Source organism: Megalobrama amblycephala, unplaced genomic scaffold, assembly GCF_018812025.1.
Source record: "Megalobrama amblycephala isolate DHTTF-2021 unplaced genomic scaffold, ASM1881202v1 scaffold570, whole genome shotgun sequence".
NCBI lineage: Eukaryota > Metazoa > Chordata > Actinopteri > Cypriniformes > Xenocyprididae > Megalobrama > Megalobrama amblycephala.
Window position 1 is genome coordinate 1 of NW_025953480.1, and position 21833 is coordinate 21833.

General features: G+C 35.0%; 1 protein-coding gene and 1 pseudogene across 1 annotated transcript; both read right to left on the minus strand.

Annotated features, from left to right (window-relative positions):
- Positions 1 to 9912: 9912 nt before the first annotated feature.
- On the minus strand, positions 9913 to 19770 carry LOC125262051. Its single transcript, XM_048180609.1, has 6 exons — positions 19658 to 19770; positions 13615 to 13664; positions 12852 to 13157; positions 12427 to 12672; positions 11414 to 11482; positions 9913 to 11305 (listed from the first exon to the last, which is right to left on the minus strand). Coding segments are annotated over exons 1-6 (846 nt in total). The 5' UTR covers positions 19660 to 19770; the 3' UTR covers positions 9913 to 11132.
- On the minus strand, positions 16132 to 16248 carry LOC125262054 (annotated as a pseudogene).
- Positions 19771 to 21833: the final 2063 nt, after the last annotated feature.

Consider the following 21833-nt stretch of genomic DNA (forward strand, 5'->3'; position numbering starts at 1 on the left):
AAAGATACAGATTACTGATATTAAAGCATATGTTTGCTGATCTTCTTTAGCTCATTCTCATTCATGTAAAAACTACAGTTGCATAAAACATACTACTTAAACTCTAAGCTTGAACATTTTTTATATGTGCTGAATTATTAAACATTGCAATAAAGACAGCGGCAGAAGCAGTACTTGCTATTTAACTGAATATTATTGACAAGCACAGATGAACCACACAAACCTGAATAATCACCACAACTATTAATGACTGCTTTACTGTTTTAAAAATGGCTAGATTTGCCACAGCATCTCAGTTTCTCTGAATTAAAAGTGAATTCAGGCCAACAGGAAAAGACATCTGAGCCACAATTTGTTGTTTTAATTTGTGGTAACCTGCATCAATGCTTATTTAACTGGCAATGCAAAGCTCAGGGATATTGTAACGTTGGCTGTTTCAGAGATGAGAGAGAGGAGGATCCAGATATATTTACATAAACAACAATGAACATAATTCCAGGCAGAAACAGAGTAATAGACATGGGCAAGGTGGACAAAACAGAACAAGTCAACAGGAAAAATGTGGACAGAAACACAAAACTTGGGAAACAAGACAGAAATTGTAACAGATATTGAGTTAGATTGTAAAAGAGAAAAAAAAGGGAAAAAAATCAGAAATAAATGCCATTTAATTTATTTTTAATTATTCAGAGCTGCATGTTTTGCTTCTTTCCATCCTTTCTGCCAACCGCAATGGTAAACTGCGATGACTGTAGCCAGAAAAAACACAAAAGCAGCCAGACCAACACCACCGAACATCAACATCCGCTCTGTCGGGGTCACTTCATCTACAGAGAAAGAGTTACTCAGATTCATACAACCAGACAGTATTAACTCATAACTAGAATTAGTGCTGGATCTCCAGTTGTCACTATGAAAAATGTAATGAACAACCAAAATAACAATCAGTATGTTAACGGTGATGTTACTTCTTTATATGATCAGTGACACACAAAGCTTTTTAGTATATAGTTGTATATGTTGTATATGAAGCATTCATATAGCGTTATGAATCTTTTGTGTCGAATCATGATTCGGATCGTGTGTCAAACCGCCAAACAGCTGAAATCACGTGACTTTGGCGCTCCGAACAGCTGATTTGATACAAAAGATTCATAATGCTCCGAAGCTTCCTGAAGCAGTGTTTTGAAATCAGCCATCACTATATAAGTCGTTGTTTTGAGGGGTTTTTTTTGGTACACAAAAATATTCTTGTGGCTTTATAATATTAATATTGAACCACTGTACTCACATGAACTGATTTAAATATGTTTTTAGTGCATTAATGGATCTTGAGAGAGGAAATGTCATTGCTGGCTATGCAGGCCTCACTGAGCCATCGAATTTCAACTAAAATATCTTAATTTGTGTTCTGAAGATGAACGGAGGTTGTACGGGTGTGAAACGGCATGAGGGTGAGTAATTAATGACATTATTTTCATTTTTGGGTGAACTAACCCTTTAACTCACCGCTTAAAGCACTTAAATTGACTCCTGTTTCTCTCATTGACTCCTGTTTCTCTCATTGACTCCTGTTTCTCTCACTCCTGTTTTATAATCCTCAGTGACAGTAAGCATCTACATTATCTCTGTGTGTCTTACATTTTTTGTGTTCCACTATCCTTTGGTGAATGTGTTTCCAGTCTTTCATGCCTCCTTTTATGAAAAAGCCATCACTTACCAAAGGTGCAAATGCCAAACAGAACAGAACAGAGATGGTGTTTTTTTGTTTTGTTTTTTTCTTCACAATAAGTCAGTCCATTGCGGTCTGTTCCATTTTTGCTATTGAAAACCTTTGGTATAGGAACATTTGGGGTTTGTTGAGGATGATAAGAAAAAAATTATGCATATCCTGTGACTGAGGTTAATCAAAACTATCAACAGAATCATCTTCATCTGCCTTGTTATTGTGGTTCTGTTATTGTCTGTCCCTGAGTAGACTCGGCTCTCCCTTTCACACTTCCTTCTGTATCCCTAGACTCGAGTGCACCTGTAGCACCTTCAAATTAAATTAAAGCCAATTTCCAAATAGCAAAATATGCAGGCTTATTTCATATAGCTTTTATCCTATTCGCTTTCAGTTGTGAGCTTCTTTTGATTAAAAACATAATGGGTAACGAGTAACACTTGGGCATAGACAGTTGTTATACTGTAGCTAATGTGATCATGTTTGCATATTCACACACTGAGGTACAACAGCTTACCTGCGTCAGTCTTGTGCATGATACAACTGTGTCCTGGCTCTGCTTCTGACACTAAATGAAATTTTTTTCAAGTCAGTTTCATTAATGTAGTGCTGAATCATCTGGTATCATTAATTATCTTCATTTTTATCTTTATCATTTTTTCATTGAACAGGTGTACCATGCTCTTCATTTATTAATATTAATTATAATTCTGATATTCACTCAATGACAATCCTACCTGCCCATTCTGGTGTGTTGGGCTCATGACTGGTGCTTGGTAACGTTACTGGGTCTGACTCAGTGTCAGCAGCCGACTGGACTAATGTTGGAGGCTGCTGCTGAAGAGCTGCAAGAAAAAGTTTGATAGTTTGATAACATAGTGATAAGTATTAACATAAATAAGTAGTAAGTAAATTGTGATAATAAACTAATTTGACTTGACAGTCACCTGAAAAATAACACAAAAATGTAATTAAAAAATTAAAGTGCATATTTTCAGAATTACAGAACAGATTCAAAACTGAACAAGCCTGAAGGCAACAAGAAAAAGGCTACATGCTGTAATTTATTTGTAGATGTTAGCCAGCAAACTAGCTAGTTAATCTAATTAGCATACCCATTTAATTTCCATTTTGGGAATACAGTGGAAAATGGCGTTCTTAAACTTAAATTATTTTAATTAATTAATGCTTGATTATAGTCCTAGTCATGGTCTTTTTCAAAAGACATTTAGTGAACTTTTTGGTGAATAAAAAGCAAGCAGTAATGTTGCTGAAATTAAAACAACATTACAGAAGCTTACATTTATTTTAAAGAAAATAAAGTCAAATTAAATAAGCAGTTAACTCAAGCAAAAATGCTCCACAGTGTCAGTGTTGCCAGTTAAGATGTTCTAAAAAGGCTTTTTCAAAAAACTGCATAAACATCATGGGCTCATACAGTGATTAACTTGTGAATCTTACCTCTGTTTTGTTTTTGCTTCCTGTCTTGTGCTCTTGATCATTTTCTTTTTTTCACTCATTTTTTTTAAATTATACTTTCAGAGCACATAAATGGCAAAGCTATTTTTAACTGCGTGCACCATGCATAATTAATGTGTTATGATGATGTATTATAATTACGTCATGATGCAAAAAGTTTTGTCAAATCTTATGATTTTTCATTGCACCCAGGTAACCAGTTCATTGCAGAGGTAAAAAATGATATAAATACTGTTCGGTTTCTCGCACAAACCAATCGTTTCGTGTCTTAGGACATCAATGTGTCGTCACGAGCCGCAGGGTTTAATTTGGATTTGTCTGTGCAAGTTTTATTTACTCTTATAAAAGAAGTTCCCATTGACACACATTATACGACTGACAGACGGCAACGGTTGGAGTTAAAAATCATCATTTGTGTTCTACTGAGGAAACAAAGACACCTACATCTTGGATGCGCTGGGGGTAAGCAGATAAACATCACATTTTCATTTTTGGGTGAACTATCCCTTTAAAGGTAGACTTTCTTTGACCACCCCAAAATCTTATTTTATTGTCCTTCAGGGGGATCAAGCCTTCATTAAAGTGGTTCAGATGAAGGGTTTTTTGAGATATAGGCTATATTTGAGTATTTCGTGTATTGGATAGTTATGACGTAATGAAGCCTCGTTTACTGAAATCATGTGACCTTCGTTCTGAATCACTGATTCGAAACAAATTATTTGTAAACTTCATGAAGCAGTGTTTTGAAATCGCCCATCACTAGATATTGTCATAAAGTCATTATTTTGTTTGTTTTTTTGCTGGACAAAAAGTATTCTCGTTGCTTCATAACATTAAGGTTGATCCACTGTAGTCATATGACTGTTTTAAATACGTCTTTAGTAGCTTTCTGGGCATCTGAAAGTGTTAATTATCTTACTGTCAATGCAGGCCTCACTGAGCCATCAGATTTCATCAAAAATATCCTAATTTGTGTTCTGAAGATGAACAAAGTTCTTATGGGTGTGGAATGACATGAGGGTGTTACGTGTGGCTGTAGTAGCAAGCACGATGTAGACGATGACGATAACAACAATACTTTAATTAAACATAGGCGTTTCCAACAGGATATGGACAGCATTCATACATATAGACATCAACGAGAACGGACAAGGAGTGAAGGCAAACACAGCATATAAATACATGTGACTAACAAGGGAACTAAAGGTGATGGAATAATTAACAAGACACAGGTGGATCAAATGAACTAATCAGACAGACTGGGGAAAAACTAGGTCACAGGACACAGTACATGTAACAGAGGGTGAGTAATTAATGACAGAATTTTCATTTTTGGGTGAACTAACCCTTTATCTCACTGCTTAATATTTTGTAAATCTCTCAGTGACTCCTGTTTTATACTTACTATATTTTTCATCATGTTTGTCTTCATCTGTATCCAGTTTTACCTTTGATCCTGTACTAGATTCTATAAATGATATGACTGGCGTTATTTTACTGTCTAATGTCGAGAGCACATATTGTGACGCGAGAGCATATCAATGTAATGCAGCAGTTCGCGCGCGGATATCCTTTGCTCTTGCGCATCTGTCCGCTCGCGCGCGGATTTCCTCTGTTCGCGCAAATCTGTCCGCTCGCGCGCGGATTTCCTATGCTCTCGCGCAAAACTGGACGCGTGCTCTTAAATATACAGTGCTCTCTTATGAACTGCCTCTCCTCTCGCTCAGATGCGTGTGCACACTCAAACTGTTTCCTGCGTGCTCAAACTGCACATGTGCGCTCACGAATCTTTCCGTGCTCTTCCAGAAATTAATTTGCTTTTGGATTAAACGCTGTCAAAAGTTATCAACCAATCAGAAGAGACGACTGATCCATGAAAATGATACGTGGAATCTTATTGGCTGAGATTGAATTGCGCCTGGAATTCTTTCTACAAAAATGGATATTTCTTTCTTTACAATTTAATAATATTTAATAATATTAATCAAAATGCAGGACATATCTTAGAAATGGCTGTGGGGCGCTTGGATGTTTTCTATATTAATAAGCTATCACATTACAGGTCAAACCCCACTGAACGATTTATCAAAAACCATCATATTAGCCAATTCATGGACCAAAACATTAAATTAAACATTAATTAAAAACAAAAGATTAAACAACTAATAATGTTATAAATCAGTCTATTTAGAAATGTGTAAAATGTTATAAAGCCTATTTAAAAATATGTATTAATTTAAATGAATTCATTACAATATCGTTTGAAATTAATGAAGATATGATTCGTCCAGTGTTTTTAAATGAATTTCTTGAATTAATAATTCTGATCATCAAATACATTTTAACAGTCACTGGTCACCACCTACTGGCAGAACAGTGTAATAACTTAGTTTCAAAGGTCATTTATTGCTAAAATCAGTGTATATTCACTATAAATTGTTATTGCAATACTTGCATTATTATTTAATGTTTGCAACACAGAAGTAGCAATAGTGTGTTGTTGAAAACGCTTTGTGAAGCTGTTTAAAACATATAGTTTATGACCACTGCTTTCAGCGGCAATCAAAACCAGGTTTAAATATTCCAATATGTTCTAATTTCAAAGGTTTAATAGACATAACCGAATCATTGTCATTTAGGAATAAGATCGTTTTATTTTGATTAATCATGCATCTACGAGCTTAAGTATTTTTGTATGTCATGTTTTATACCCGACCTCAAAAGAAATTGACTATGGTGGTATATGTGATCTCCACATTTTAAGTATTAAGGGAATGATGATCTGACCTGATCTTGTTCGGTCTTAAATCAGAAGATATTTGTTGGTAATACTTTACAATAAGGTTTCATTAACATTATTTAACTGCATTAGTTAACATTAACTAATAATGAACTGCACTCTACAGCATTTATTAATATTTGTTCAGTTAATTTCAACATTTACTAATACATTATTAAAATCAAAAGTTGTATTTGTTAACATTAGTAAATGCACTGTGAAGTAAACAACCAACAAACAGCTGTATTTTTAACCTTAACAAAGATTAATAATTACAGTAATGTATTGCACATTGTTAGTTTATGTTAGATAATACTTTAACTAATGTTAACAAATAAAAACCTTATTGTAAAATGTTACCTATTTTTATATAAATTTCAACACAAAACGTATGACCACAATAACTTTAAGAAACATTTTTTGTTTGTTTGTTTAGATAAATTGGGGTTTGACCTGTAATGTGATGCAGTTACTAGGTTACATTTGATAAATATTATGAAATATCCATTTTTGTCGAAAGAATTCCAGGCGCAGTTCACTCTCAGCCAATAAGATTCCACGTATCATTTACATGGATCAGTCGTCTCTTCTGATTGGTTGATAACTTTTGACAGCGTTTAATCCAAAAGCAAATTAATTTCTGCAAGAGCACGGAGAGATTCGTGAGCGCACGTGTGCAGTTTCAGCGCGCAGGTCACGTTTGAGCACGCAGGAAACAGTTTGAGTGTGCACACGCAATATCTGAGCTAGAGGAGAGGCAGTTCATGAGAGAGCCCTGTATATTTGAGAGCGCGCGTCCAGTTTTGCGCGAGAGCATAGGAAATCCGCGCGCGAGCGGACAGATTTGCGCGAGAGCAAAGGAAATCCGCGCGCGAGCGGACAGATTTGCGCTCGCGCATTACATTGATATGCTCTCGCGTCACAATAATGTGCTCTCGACATTAGACAGTAAAATAACGCCATAACTGACTGGTTACTCACACAGTTTAGCATCGATTTTCTGTTCAAATCATGATGTAACCTCATCTATCCACTTTAAAAAATAATATTTCTGATCATCCACTGATCTTCTCTCACCTGTGACTGTGACTGTGATCAAGATTTCTCCTTTAGAGTCCAGAACTCTGTATGTTCCAGTGTCCATGGATGTAAACTCATTAATGGTCAGAGTCCCATCAGTGTCAAGCAGTCGATCACTGCTGACCCCGTGACCTCTCCTCCACACCTCTGTCCACTCTCCACTGGAGTTTTTCTCCACTTTATCAGCATTGATCAACAGAACATCCATCTTCAGCTGCTCTCCTGTTTTCACAGAAATCTCATCTGAGGAGAAACAGAAAGACTTTTATCCTCAATCATTATTATAATGATGACAATCAATCAAGCCCATGAGCACATATTAAAATTAAAGGATCAGCCATTGAAAAGCCTCTATTGGAATCATTTAATCTGAATATTGGATGGGATGTGTGACATTTAATGTTTTGCTCATACCATGAATTTGAAGATGGTATATCAGCTTTCTCTCACCATCACTGCTATAGACTCTCAGAAATTATTTCCCAGCATCACTAGGTCTCAGATCCTTGATGATGACGTCACATGATCCTGTTTTAAACAATCTGTCATTTTCACTGTCACATTCTTCATTCTCACAGACAGGAATGATTCTTGACCATCTGATTAAATCAATATGAGAAATCTCTCCGGCCTCTAACTGACATGGCAGGGTGACGCTGCTTCCCCGTTTCCCTGTCACAGGAATTTCTGCAAATACAGACAGTATAAAATCAAAACAAAGTATCAATACTGAAAAATAAATGTGTTTCTGTTTATTCTCTGTAATCAAGGTCAAAATAAAATATAATTTATTCAAATAGATTAAATGTATATATAATTAAAGGTAATAAGGAGCCACCAATATTACCTGTGACAAATTTTAACAAGGAACTGAAAATCAAAAATTGTTACAATTTAGCAACAAAGATACTGACCTCTAGGATATGCAAAGCAAAACAGCAGCAGCAGATTCAAGCATCTGAACCTGATGAGAAACAGAGGAGCTGGATTATGTCACAGATACAGGATAATATTCACAAACACATTAATACAAAGATAAAACACTTTCCTGAATATTCACTTTCATTCTGTCTGAATATTTAACACATGTGGATCTTATATGATAAAAATGTACAATAAGAAACATCAATAATGTGAATGATAAAGAATTCCAGTGTAATACTGAACATTATTAGTCAAAATTTAAAACACAAACAACAGCCTTTAGAAATTAATTAACAAACTAATAATTATATTAATAACTCTACTAATAAAAACCATCATAGTAATCACAGTAATGGATTCAGGATAAACATGTCGACTTATTTCTGCATCACTAGCAGGTTAATTTTCCAAAAACAGAAACACAAATATTGGTATAACAACAAAAACAAGCTGGATTTATATTTTAAAATACAAAAAACTTACATGGTAAATCTTCTGCAAGAGTCTGGCTTCAAAACTTAATAAATTACTGCATTTCACGATAGGTGAGAGTAAAGTGAGAAATGACCCACAAATGATGGCACTTCCTCAAATTGGAGCCTTTTTTTTTTTAACTGTAGCCTTGAGGTGACTGATCATTATTGTCCTCTACACTAGAGGGCGATGATCACAGTGAACCCATGGAACCAATGTGGTTTTTTATGACACATTTGTGTAATTAAAAGAAGATTTTTAGTTAATATTTTATTGGTCTGATTACCCAAGCTCTTCATTAAACAAGCCCTACAATTTAATAAACTAACACATATTATACACTTCATATTTAATGGTATTAGGATGATTTGTTAATTGCATTTAATTGATTTCAATTTAAATAAAACATTTGGTTAGGTAAAAGGTGCTTTTATCTATATATTGTTATTTAATGCATGGTTTGGCTGAGTTTTTGCAGCATTTAAACAGTTTGTGTGGCATTTTGAGCGATTGGAAGTAGTTTAGAAAAGCTTTGTTTCTTCCATCACTACAGTTTTTTTATTCACTTTGGTACTATTTTCTCAAGGTGTTTATTTTCAAAACTCTACAAAACTCCAAATGCACACTTGTAACACAACTAGTCATTCTTTCAAAACCTGATCTCATGATCACATAATCACTGTTTAAAAACACAAGATCATTGCGATATGTAATGACAACATTTGGTTTAATCACCAAAAGTTCATTTAATAGCAAACAATGCAAGATACATGTTTCAAATCACCCTTGTGTCTGAAATAATTACAGTAACACAGGCTACAGATGCCATATTAGAAAATACACTTACATTACCTACAGTATCTCACAGAAATACATCCCTCACATTTTTGTAAATATTTTATTGTATCTTTTCATGTGCAACACTGAAGAAATGACACTTTGCTACAATGTAAAGTAGTGAGTGTACAGCTTGTATAACAGTGTAAATTTGCTGTTCCCTCAAAATAACTCAACACACAGCCATTAATGTCTAAACCTGTTATCAAACAGTTAATATTGTGTTAATGTTACACAAACCATGTTCCTGTTCTTCATCTCAGAGTCAGACAGCTGCCTTCTGACAATCAGTATCCTTCGAAATGCTTTGAACAACTCAGAACATCAGTGGAGAAAGTTCATTATAATATCGTAATATACATCATATACATAATTCACCTGCTATACTGTTAAATGCATACGATTTTTCATATCAACAGAAAAATATACTGGGATAAACTGGCTTTTTGAGACTTGGCTGCTTCGGAGCATAGTTAATGATATGCTAAAGCCCGCCCCACATGCTGATGTGATTGGTTACATATTTGAGACATAAGAAACACCAGCGATTTCAAACTGCGTTTTTGAAACTGTCTTTAGATCACTAAAGTTTTAAGGAAGAAAATACCTCAGCAATGGTGTTGACTTATGAATTTGCACATGGTTTGTCTTAAAAGCACATTAAAACACCACAGAGACATATAAACAACATTAAAAACTTGATTTTCACCACAGGGAGACTTTAAATTTAAATTTATGTACCTGAAAAACAAGAGTTCCATAAATACAATAAATAAATAAAAATAGAAAAGAAAAATAAATCACAAGATAATCCAAGATGGTTTACATTTATATATGCTACAAAATCAAACTTTTTATGGTAAAATCTTACTAAACAAGGGCTTAAATGAGCTTATTAAATAAAGACATTGTCTTCTTTACATTCAAAGCAGGACAGTCCAATGAGACATGTTTAATAGAAAGGCAGATCTTGCAGAACCTACATAAGGTCGGGTCTCTTCATTTTTCAGCAGAATTGAATCAGTCCGTCTTGTAGGTCCAATACGACGCCCAGTCAACAACCACTTGATCAAATCTTGCTTTAAAATGGAATAAAAGTCTGCTGAGGATCCATTTTAGGATGGATTTTATGTCATTTGTTGTTTTCACAGTAGGCTTGAGGTCTGAAAGAGGATTTTGAACCCAGCAGAAGATAATACTAAAGAACTGATAAATGGTCCACTTTAATTAAAACGGAGTCTACCACAGGAGGGTCAGTTTCTGAAGCTTCCATTGCTTGCAGACATGATTTGGAATCCGTGAGAATTATAAAATTCTTTTGTTGTGCATTTCCAATATATTCCCAAGCTAAAAGTAAAGCATGTGCTTCAGCTGTGAAAACTGAGCACTGTTTTAGACACCATAATGTTGTAGTTCAGCCATCATTGCAGCAGCTAAAAGAAACAGTAGTTGATCGATGCAATAGAAACAATAATTCCTAGTTCATGAATTAGGATTTGTAACCTTTCTGTTACCAGTTCAGAGGTCAGCTGCATAAACACATAACCATGATAAGGCAGAGTCTTAAGAAGAAGTCTGACCAACCAGCAGTTAGCCAAAAGTCAAATCAGTCTTATTTTTTTGTATTCAAATTAGACGAATATACCTATTTTTTTAAACAGCCACAGATCTTTAGGTCACTGTCACTAAATGCAGTGTCAACAAAAATCATTTTGGTGCAAGATTGCAGTCCAAAAGTTAATATGTATTGTATATTAAATACATATTGCATATGCTGACAGAATCTTCTGCAGATTGTTGTTTCTGAAGGTGAATTGCAATTAACCAGTGACGTCAGGTGATCTGGGCCTCATGTACAACTGATTGCAATGGGATCCCTTGGGAGGAATCATGATCCACTTTCTTGTTCCGAAATTGGTGTTTCCTGATGACAAGTATAATCAGAACCAGAGTCAGCAGAACCACATAAACAACCATTCCAACAGACAAAATCCAATGCCCTACAGCTGAAAGGAGGAAGGTGGGAAGAGAACACACATTTTGTATAAGTTTTCTTTTCTAAATTCACTTCTTAAATATTTTGTAAATCTCTCAATGTCTCCTGTTTCACTTACTAAATTGTTCAGTGTCATAAGGTTTGATATCATCTGTGTCCAGTTTTCTATTAAAGTCTGTACCAGATTCTGTAGAGGATATCAGAGGTTAGTCACACAGTTTAGCATCAACTTGATTTTCAAATCATGATGAATTAACTTCAGCTGTCCACTTTAAAGCTGCAGTCCATAACTTTTGCCTCTTCGTTGCCATCTCTGTTTGAAACCGGCAATTGCAGTTTTTGGAATTAAAGATAGGCTACCATGTCTTGGAAGTCAAATATAGGAAGTTTAAGCAGAAAATGTCTCTTCCGCAAACATCTTTACTGATCTGATTCAGATTCAATACTTAACAACGAGCCAATGCTCATGTGCAGACTTGAGCGCGAGTCTCAGGTTTCAGTTTCCGGAGCTTCTAACAGCAGCTGCAGTGATGCAATGACTTTATCAATCAGCGATTGGCTCTTTTACTTAGAAGGCGGGACATATTCCACCATATTGTATATTGAAGTTTCTCCATTCATAACTAATAGAAGTGAACCATCTTTATATATCTCTATAGTCTTTGGCTGCATCTCATTTCGGAGGCTGCGTCCTCTGGAGGTCACATCTGAAGGCTGCATATATCATTAAGGATGTCTCATTTAAGAAAAGTAACTGTAATAAAATTAAAAGTTTTTCCTCATGAGGTGTAAAATACTGTAATTTCTTTTCTACTTTGCAATCTAACGGTTACTTTTCTTAAATGAGACTCGATGATGAATGCAGCCTTCAAATGTGACCTCCGGAGGACACAGCCTTTAAAATGAGATGCACCATTTCTGTATACAGACGTGACATAATGATGCAAAGACAAACTCGTATTTCCCACAGAAACCGACCCGAAACACTCAAATTAGAAAACATTATTACGAGCTTAATGTTGTGAATCGGGCTAAAGGTAAGGAGATCAGATCATTTTTAACCAAAAAATGTTACGGACTGCAGCCCTGAAAAAAAAAAATATTTCTGATCATCCACTGATCTTCTCTCACCTGTGACTGTGACTGTGATCAAGATTTCTCCTTCAGAGTCCAGAACTCTGTATGTTCCAGTGTCAGAGACTGTAAAATTACTAATGGTCAGTTTTCCATTACTGTCGGTCAGTCGATCACTGCTGACCCCGTGACCTCTCGTCCACACCTCTGTCCACTCTCCACTGGAGTTTTTCTCCACTTTCTCAGCATTGATCAACAGAACATCCATCTTCAGCTGCTCTCCTGTTTTCACAGAAATCTCATCTGAGGAGAAACAGAAACACATTCATGAAGAGCCTATATTGGAAATGAGACGACTAATCTGGATATTGGACAGGCCGTGTCACATTCTGCATGCAATACCAACATTATTAGTTTGGTAACATTATTAGAAAACCCAGAAAGTCGATACATGCTGTAAGTTTGATCAGTTCTGACTTTACCCTGAATATGAAGTTGGTACTTCCTGATTAGTCGCTCCAGCTCTCTCTGATCATTATTGTAATAGAGTCTCAGAATGTATTTCCCAGCATCACTGAAGATCAGATCCATCAGGATGACGTCACATGATCCTTTTTTAAATACTCGACCACTCTTACATTCTTCATTCTCACAAACAAGGATGTTTTTTGACCATTTGCTTAAAACAATATCAGAAATCCCTCTGGCCTCAAATTCACACGGCAGGATGACGCTTCCTCCCCTTTTCCCCATCACAGATATAAGAGTGTTTCCTACAGGGGCAGTTCCTGCAAACACAGACAGAATAAAATTCATTCAATACTACTGTAAGTGTCAATATACATTATTAATCCGTAATAAAGATCATCATTAATTGATTCATTAATTTATTTATTTTGTTAATGTTGATATGTTTGTTAATGTTGATTTAATCATATATATATAAATGAAGGCAATATGGAGCCCACATTATTAGCTGTGCCACATTTTAATATTTCAAATGTTGATGACAAAAAGCTGGAGCAGATGTGTCTGTGCAGCTGTAGTGAAGTGTTGAACTATTGTTAGGAACTGGAATGAATCGCATGGATAATTGAGTGATGTAATGACATGTGAGGACATGGCGGGTAATGTCCATCATCAATCATCTAATGTCCACCAAAGTCACTTGGCTGAGTGACACAATACTGAAATAATCAGCTAGAACATCTCTACCTAGAACTGAAAATCAAAAATGATACTGACCGCTATAATTGACAAAGTAAAACAGCATCAGTAGATTCACACATCTGAACCTGATGAGGAAACAGAAGAGCTGTTACGACACAGATAAGGGCTACACATCACAAAGACATTTGTGTCGTTCCATGTCAAATCAACCAGAGGTCCCCGGCTTAAATTTTTGATTTTGTTTAAACTTTTTCTGTAGAAAGACAAACATAAAGTGATGAAAGCCAAAATATGAAATGTTAAAGATGTATATTTACTGAGTAATCCACTATTTTGTAGAGGGGGGTCAAAATTACCATTTTCACCTGGGATTTGGAGCCAAATTACAGAAAGATGGCAGCATCATTATTTTATTTTAACACAGAGATCTATATGGTAGGTCTATTAGTAAAATCTGTTGACTTTAGCAATCTTTGTTTCATTATTTGCCAACGGTGACAGTTCAAAAATGGGGAAAAAGCACTTCTTGTGTTTTTTGCCTCATGTTTGCATGCCTGTAACTCAAGAATCATTAAAGATATCTTAATATCCTTTTATATTCTGGTTCCTTTTGATATCTTCATTTTAAAGCCCCTCAATGGTTCAGTCCCAGAGATATGGAGATCTTAATGTCTTAATGGTAAATTGTACACATTTTCAGTGGTCAAAAACCAAATATGGGTACGTTTTTAAACAGCTGACAGTTATTGTGTTTAAAGAGGAATATCTGAAGAACAAATAATAGTGCACACGCACTAACCAGTGCACATTTTTTATACATTTAAATGTAGTGCGTTTGAACGTAAAATCTATGAAATATAGTGTATACAAGAGAATCACAATGTTCAGTAACAATTTCTGGATTTGAAATAAAAATAAGTTAATGTGTTTGTGATAAACAGCCATGGATCAGTTGCGCACTGCAAACACGGCATGTGTGAAAGCACAATAGCGCATACTGCATATGAACTGCAAAGGCATGACGGTGGTGCTTCTCTGCTCTCCTCCGTTAGCCTTTTGTCTTTTTTGGTCGATATTAACCAATGTTTCATTTCGACAAAAATAATATCCAAAGCTTAAAGCCTGAAGAATTACCTACGTGCACATGTCTGAATGTTTAACATGGTGCTGTAAACTGACCTGCTGCAACTGATGCTGTTGCTAATCTGTTATAATCACCTCAGGAGTCATGGTCAAGGGGAAGGAAAATCGAAAGGTTGATGGCTTTTTTTATTTGCATGGTTTTTGATTTTAATTTAATTTAACTACTGTTTTAGTATTTTGCTACACTTATTGATAAAATATGCTATTTCTAATTGTTAATTTTTTATTATTATTATTTCTGGAAATCATCTTGCAACCTCTCGCTCGCAGGGAAACAGGGAAGTTTCCAAAATGTGGCTGATTTGACACGGAATGACCCAATTACAGTATACAGGGATTTAGTGCTATGCTGTGGTAAAATACCACATAACAGCCAACTGTAAGCTTTCATTTTCAATTCAATTAACATGCAAATATCACTTGAAAAACAAAATCTCCAATAAGAAACATCAATCTAAAGCTGATCTTGTGCTGTAGAATCACAGTTCTGCTGTAATCAATAATGTAAATCTAACTCAGAGATTGGGCTCTAAATGAGTTCAGTGATTCAGATCAAATAATGATCATGTGAAAACATAACCAACACCTGATCATTTCTCTTTGCTTATCTGGCTGTTATGACTCAGTTAACTGCCCAAACAAACTCTAATATTAATAAGGCAAGGGTCAAGAGCCCAACTAAAGCAAACACTCATCTCCACGATGGTGGCTTAAAAATTGTGATTTTTCTCCTTTGGTGATTCTGTGTGTTCGTCTATATCGGATGTCCAGAAGACGTCAAAAAAAGACGTCATAAAAACTTTCATTCTGGCCCCTCAGTGGACGTCTTTTCAACCTGAGACAAGACCTGAAAAAGACGTCTTCTGGATGTAATTTGCTCAGTGGGTTGGAGGAGGAAGGATGTTTGTTCTTTGTTGGTACAGTTGCAGGACTTGTTTGGAATTATGAAAGGAGTGTGACTGCGCCAGAAGACTCTGGGAATGTTCAGATGAGAATATTTATAATTATAATAATAATAATAATAATAATTCATTAAATTTATATAGCGCTTTTCTGGGCACTCAAAGCATTTTACATATTGAAGGGGGAATCTCCTCAACCACCACCAATGTGCAGCATCCACCTGGATGATGCAACGGCAGCCATATTGCGCCAGAACACCCACCACACACCAGCTTATTGGTGGAGAGGAGACAGAGTGATGAAGCCAATCAGTGTATGGGGATGATTAGGAGGCCATGATGGACAGAGGCAAATGGGCAAATCTGGCCAGGATGTCGGGGTTACACCCCTGATTTTTAACGACTACAGAGAGTCGGGACCTTGGTTTAATGTCTCATCCGAAGGACGGTGCTTTTTGACAGTATAGTGTCCCCATCACTATACTGGGGCGTTAGGACCCACACAGACCACAGGGTGAGCGCCCCCTGCTGGCCTCACTTATACCTCTTCCAGCAGCAACCTAGTTTTCCCAGGAGGTCTCCCATCCAGGTACTAACCAGGCTCAGCCCTGCTTAGCTTCAGTGGGCAACCAGTCTTGGGCTACAGGGTGATATGGCTGCTGGCAAGAGGTTTTATGGCTGAACCAATCTGAAATCAACATTTGATACTTTCTTATTTCGCCCCATAATTCACATAGCGAAACAGAACTCTGTTATAATAATTCTGTAACCTATTACAATATTAGAATATTAGAAATTACACTAAGTGATTTTACAATTGCTTATAAAGTAATAATGTGGTAATTGTATGCTCAGAGTTAAGTATTGAACTCACAGTGTCTATCTTTTAAAATCACTCTTAAAAATTATGGTGCCAAAAGGGTTTTTATTGCAGCAATGCTATTGAAAAGCCTTTTCTGGTTCCCCAAAGAACCTTTTAGTTAATGGTTCTTAAAAGAACCATTGTTTTTACTGAAATCACTGCAGATTGCACTTAATTTACCACCACTCCACACAACTGATATTGGAGTTATTTTGACATATAACCAAATTTAATACTTGTAACTAACTTAAGCTGACTGTTTTTTTGTTTTTGTTTTTGTTTTTAAACAAAGTTTGTAGTGTTATCATTTTGTAGTGTTATCATCGTTTGTCTTTTTTAATATTTAATATTTTATTTATATTTTATTCATAATATTTGTTTTTAATTAATTTAATAGCCTAAGCATACATACAGGCCTAGAATGGTGCATAAAACAAATTCATAAGAAAAAAAAAAAAAAAACTAAATTATAAATCAGCTCCATATCAGATTCCAAGTGATCAAGATCATTTAAAGGATTAGTTCACTTTCAAATGAAAATTAGCCCAAGCTTTACTCACCCTCAAGCCATCCTACACTCTAAAAAATGCTGGGTTAAAAACAACCCAAGTTGGGTTGAAAATGGACAAACCCAGCAATTGGGTTGTTTTAACCCAGCGGTAGGGTTAAATGTTTGACCAACCTGCTGGGTAGTTTTATTTAACTCAACTATTGTTTAAAAATTACTGTATTGCTTAATTAAAATTAACCCAAAGTATGTTGGAAATGAACATTTATTAATGTTCAATTAATAATTATTAAACAATAAACATTTATTAAATTGCTTATTAATAAATTTATATTAATAAACTATTAAACTATTAAATTTATATTAATAAAATATTAAAGCTTATTAATAAACATTCACCTTTTGTCTATTATTGTTGTCTCTAATTGCATCTGGTTTTTAATTTCCCAACTGTTTTGGGTTCATTTTAAGCTAGCCATATAGCAATTTTTAAACAATAGTTGGTTTAAATAAAACTACCCAGCAGGTTGGTCAAACATTTAACCCAACCGCTGGGTTAAAACAACCCAATCGCTGGGTTTGTCCATTTTCAACCCAACTTGGGTTGTTTTTAAGTGTAGGTGATCGAAAACAATTGAAAATTTTCACTCAAGAACTGACGTTTCAACTAGTGACAAATTAATTCTTGATATAAAAAAAAAATCACATTTTTACAAGTAACAATGTAATTATTGATATCAAAAAAATATGATTTTTACTAGTAATGATTGTATTTCTGATATGTGAAACTGGAATTTCAACTAGCAAGAAATCAATTCTTGATATCAACAATTGAATTTGAATGTCAGGTGACATTTTACTAGTGAAAATACAATTACAGATATCAAGAATTGAATTGCTGATATCAAGAATTCATATCCTGAGAATGAAAAAAAGTCAAAATGGCTTGTCACAATAGGTGGCTATTGTTAGCACTTCTGAGGCATGGTAAAAACATGGTACTCATGGTAAGTCAAGAAAACAAGCGATTCAAACAATAAGACTAAGGAAGAAATGCACTTTTGCTAAGATACTGTCTAATATATAGGCTATTTATTATTTATGCCATGCAGCGATTTTCAATAGTACGTATCAGAGGATTAATACGTTAATGAAGGAATTTGCAGCTTTACTTGCAAACTCCTGTTCATCAATAAGGTGAGAATCAGACCCGTTATAAACCCAAATACACTCAAATTAATTACATGAATTGATTAATGTACTATCAAAGCAGTAATAAAGATGTTTGCTGTCATAATGATGACAGTAGCACACACAAAAGTATAGCTGTTCCATGCTCTGGCACGGTTAGCACTCACACGAACCGGAATGAACCGGAACGAACCGGAATGGAGTGCTCACACTTGTCAAATGAACTGGGCTTTGGGAGTAAAACACACTCGGGTTCAGAGTGCCTTGCAACCATGGAGACATTTGTGAGAGGCGCTGCGTAATATCATTGCACCTGCTGCACTCATGGTACGGCAGCAAAGTTCCTCGATTATTACGCCGGAATGAGAGTATAGTTCCTAGCCATATCGGCCTAGAAAATCAACTTTTCATTTTCCGTCTTAGTACACAATGTAACTACAGAAGAAGTTTTAAACAAGAAAAATATTGAAACTCTTTGGTCATTTTTGAGCAAGATGCTAATGGTCTAATCAGATTCAATGAACTATGCTAAGCTATGCTAAAAGTGGCCATGCAGAGATCGGCTGAATGGATTCGAAAAGGTAAAACTCAACTGTTTAACTCTAGAGGAGTTGGAAAATGAGCCTATTTTCAAAAAAAAAAAAGTGTTGTGTTCCTTTAATACATTAACCAGATGCTGATCAAATCAAAAAGCCATGAAAATGTATAAAATAGCTCTGCCTGGACTATTAGCACTGCAACAAACAAAACACCAAAATAAATAAACTTTTATTAATGCTCTCAAATTTATTTAAAGTAGCTATCATGATCTATCATGACTTTCCGGTGAAACACTGTTTGAAGGCCATTTTAGTAGCAGAAATCTCAGTGCGTCAGTTGGGTGTATGCTAGTTGCTCTCCACCGATCTGATCGCACGATGGGACTTGCAATAAATTTTACTATGTGAGAATATTCCCAAAATTTATGAGTTTTTTTTGTTTACAATTCGGACTTTATAACTCACATTTCGCGAGATTATATCAAATCTGAGAAAGTCACAGTTACCTTAGCTATTTATGTAGCCTATTTCCGTGGCGGAGAAACTTCCGTTATTTAGAACTATCACTTTCACAAAACACGTAATCGCTGTTTACAAACACACGGTCTTTAAAAGTGCGACATAACACGTTGAAACTGTGAAATGTAAACAGAGACCGGAGAACCAACACAATCTAATAATGATAGGCCTACTAACATTTACAAATAACGTTTTGTTTAGTTTATTCGGGTAATCAATCGAAAGTGCCTAATGTTTCTATTGAAATGTAAAAAGAGATGTCTCAACAGAGAGCAATCGTAATAATCGTGATTCTCATTTTTAAGCAAAATAATCATTTTAACAACAATTGTAAGCCATGTTGATTAGGTTTCGTTTTTCAAAAAACAAACAAACAAAAATCTAGTCTATTGCGATAGCTAATTGCAAAAACACGCAAGTTGGATTCATATTTAATATTCATATTCATACTTACATGGTCAAAGTTTTGCTCGTTCTTGCGTATTGTTCAGGCGTTAAACGGCAGGCTAAACCACAACTAAAGGTAGACTGCGAAATCTCAAAGTTTCCCCCACTCTCTCTCCCTCCCCTCAGATACCAGGCTTTAACAGATTAAATCACATGATGAGAGAAACGAAGCTTTGAATCAACTGAACCATTTGCATCACATAAGTTGACTTCTGAACAGTGTAAATACAACGAAAACTCAGGCCTAACATGCATAAAACACCTTTAGATTATATAAAACACCTTTAGATTATATAAAACACCTTTTACAAATGAACTGCAGATGTTGTTTTTTTTTTTTTTGAAGGTGTAATCAGTTGAATGCGATAAATTAATGCGATTAATCAATCATCTAATACCATTAAATATTAAGTGTCTTTCTAATATGTGATCTGAATTGGTGGAGATGTTTCCCTTTCTTTTGTGTATAACTGAGTATTTGGCGTTTGCAGTTATATAGCTAAACAAAAATATATTTATTTGTTTTGCTGAATTAATTGTATATTATGCTAAACACACTGTATTTGTTTGTTGAAGATGCATTATGAAATGAAGATGAGTTTTGGAAATGACCTTCACCTTTTAAAGTGAAAAGTGGAAGTCAGAGGGAACATGACACTGCTGCAAAACAGTGACACAAACATTATTTCTTTTTCCTCACAACTTTGAGAAACTTATAAATCTGCTAATCTGAAGTTACTGACATGTTTTCTATTTTCCACATGCATGTTCTTATGAAATAAATAAATTAGAGATGCACCGATACTAAATTTCTTAATTTAAAAAGCAGATTATTCAGAGTGATATTTGCCGATACTGATAACGATTGTTTGGGGGTTCTGCCTTTTATACCACCTTTTAAGTTAATGATAATTTCATTATAATATTTAATCAATATATTTTTAATGATTATATTTTGAAAGAAATAAAACTTTATTCTCTCCATTTCATCAACTAGTTTCAGAGTAACTGGTATCAGTTACAAACAAACCAACTAATATTAACACACATTAACTAAATTCTGAAGATTAAATGAATATTTCTTGCATTTCTGAATGTTATTAATTCATATAATTACTATTAATATTGAACATCATCTTTATACAAAGCACAAATTCAGTTCATTTTCCTGCCCTTTCATCAAAAATATCTTCATTTGTGTTCTGAAGATTAATGAAAGTCTTACAGGTTTGGGATGGCATGAGGGTGAGTAATAAAATGAAATGAAATGACAGAATTTTCATTTCTGGGTGAACTAACCAAGAGGAAAATAAAGGAAGGGGTTCGTCTTGCTCTGGGGCATCTTACCCCATCTTACTTATGGACATTGTCTGTCTTTCACAGTTTTGCACAGATATCCATGCCCACTGTTGGAAACAGTAATATCTAGCTGAAGAGTTATGATTGATAATCTTTCAGTTACCAGTCCAGATCCTTAAGGCCAACAAACAGAATCTTGGTGCAGTCCAAATCTTCATACTGTAATTTAAAAAAATAATGTGTTGCTTTTTGCATGGCACTTCCTAGACTCTGGAATGACATCCCATTGTCCTTAAAAACATCTCCTACTCTAGGGTCATTTCAGAGGGTGTTAAAAGCTTAGCTTTTAATAATGTGTTGTAAATTGTATTTTTGGTTGTATGTATTTGCTTATTTTTCTTACTCCCATGTTGTGTTTTTTAAAGGTGCTTTAGAATTAAAATTGAGTTGAGAAAGAGCTTTATTTCCAAGCATGCTTACAAATGCAAAGAAATGTAAAAAAGTGCCACAGAACGTGTGTTGAATGAAGCGCACGACAGGAATAGTCCAAGTTAACGGTATTTAATTATCAAATCTAAACACTGGAGAACAAAACGATGTAAAAACATAGATGAGAATGGACAGAGAACGAGGGAGAACACAAAATATAAATACACAGGGACTAATGTGATAACTAATGAGCAAACAAATGAAACTGATGAGCTAATTAAAGCACAGGTGAATTAAACGACTAATTAACAACACAGAGAAACTATCACAGGAAAACACAATGAAACAGAGCATGTAACAATAGGAAGCTTGAGGCCAGATTTACTAACAGAATTGCAGTGAAAAGGCGTGGACATCAGTGTTTTTATGGATTGTGCTCTCACGCTACTTTACTG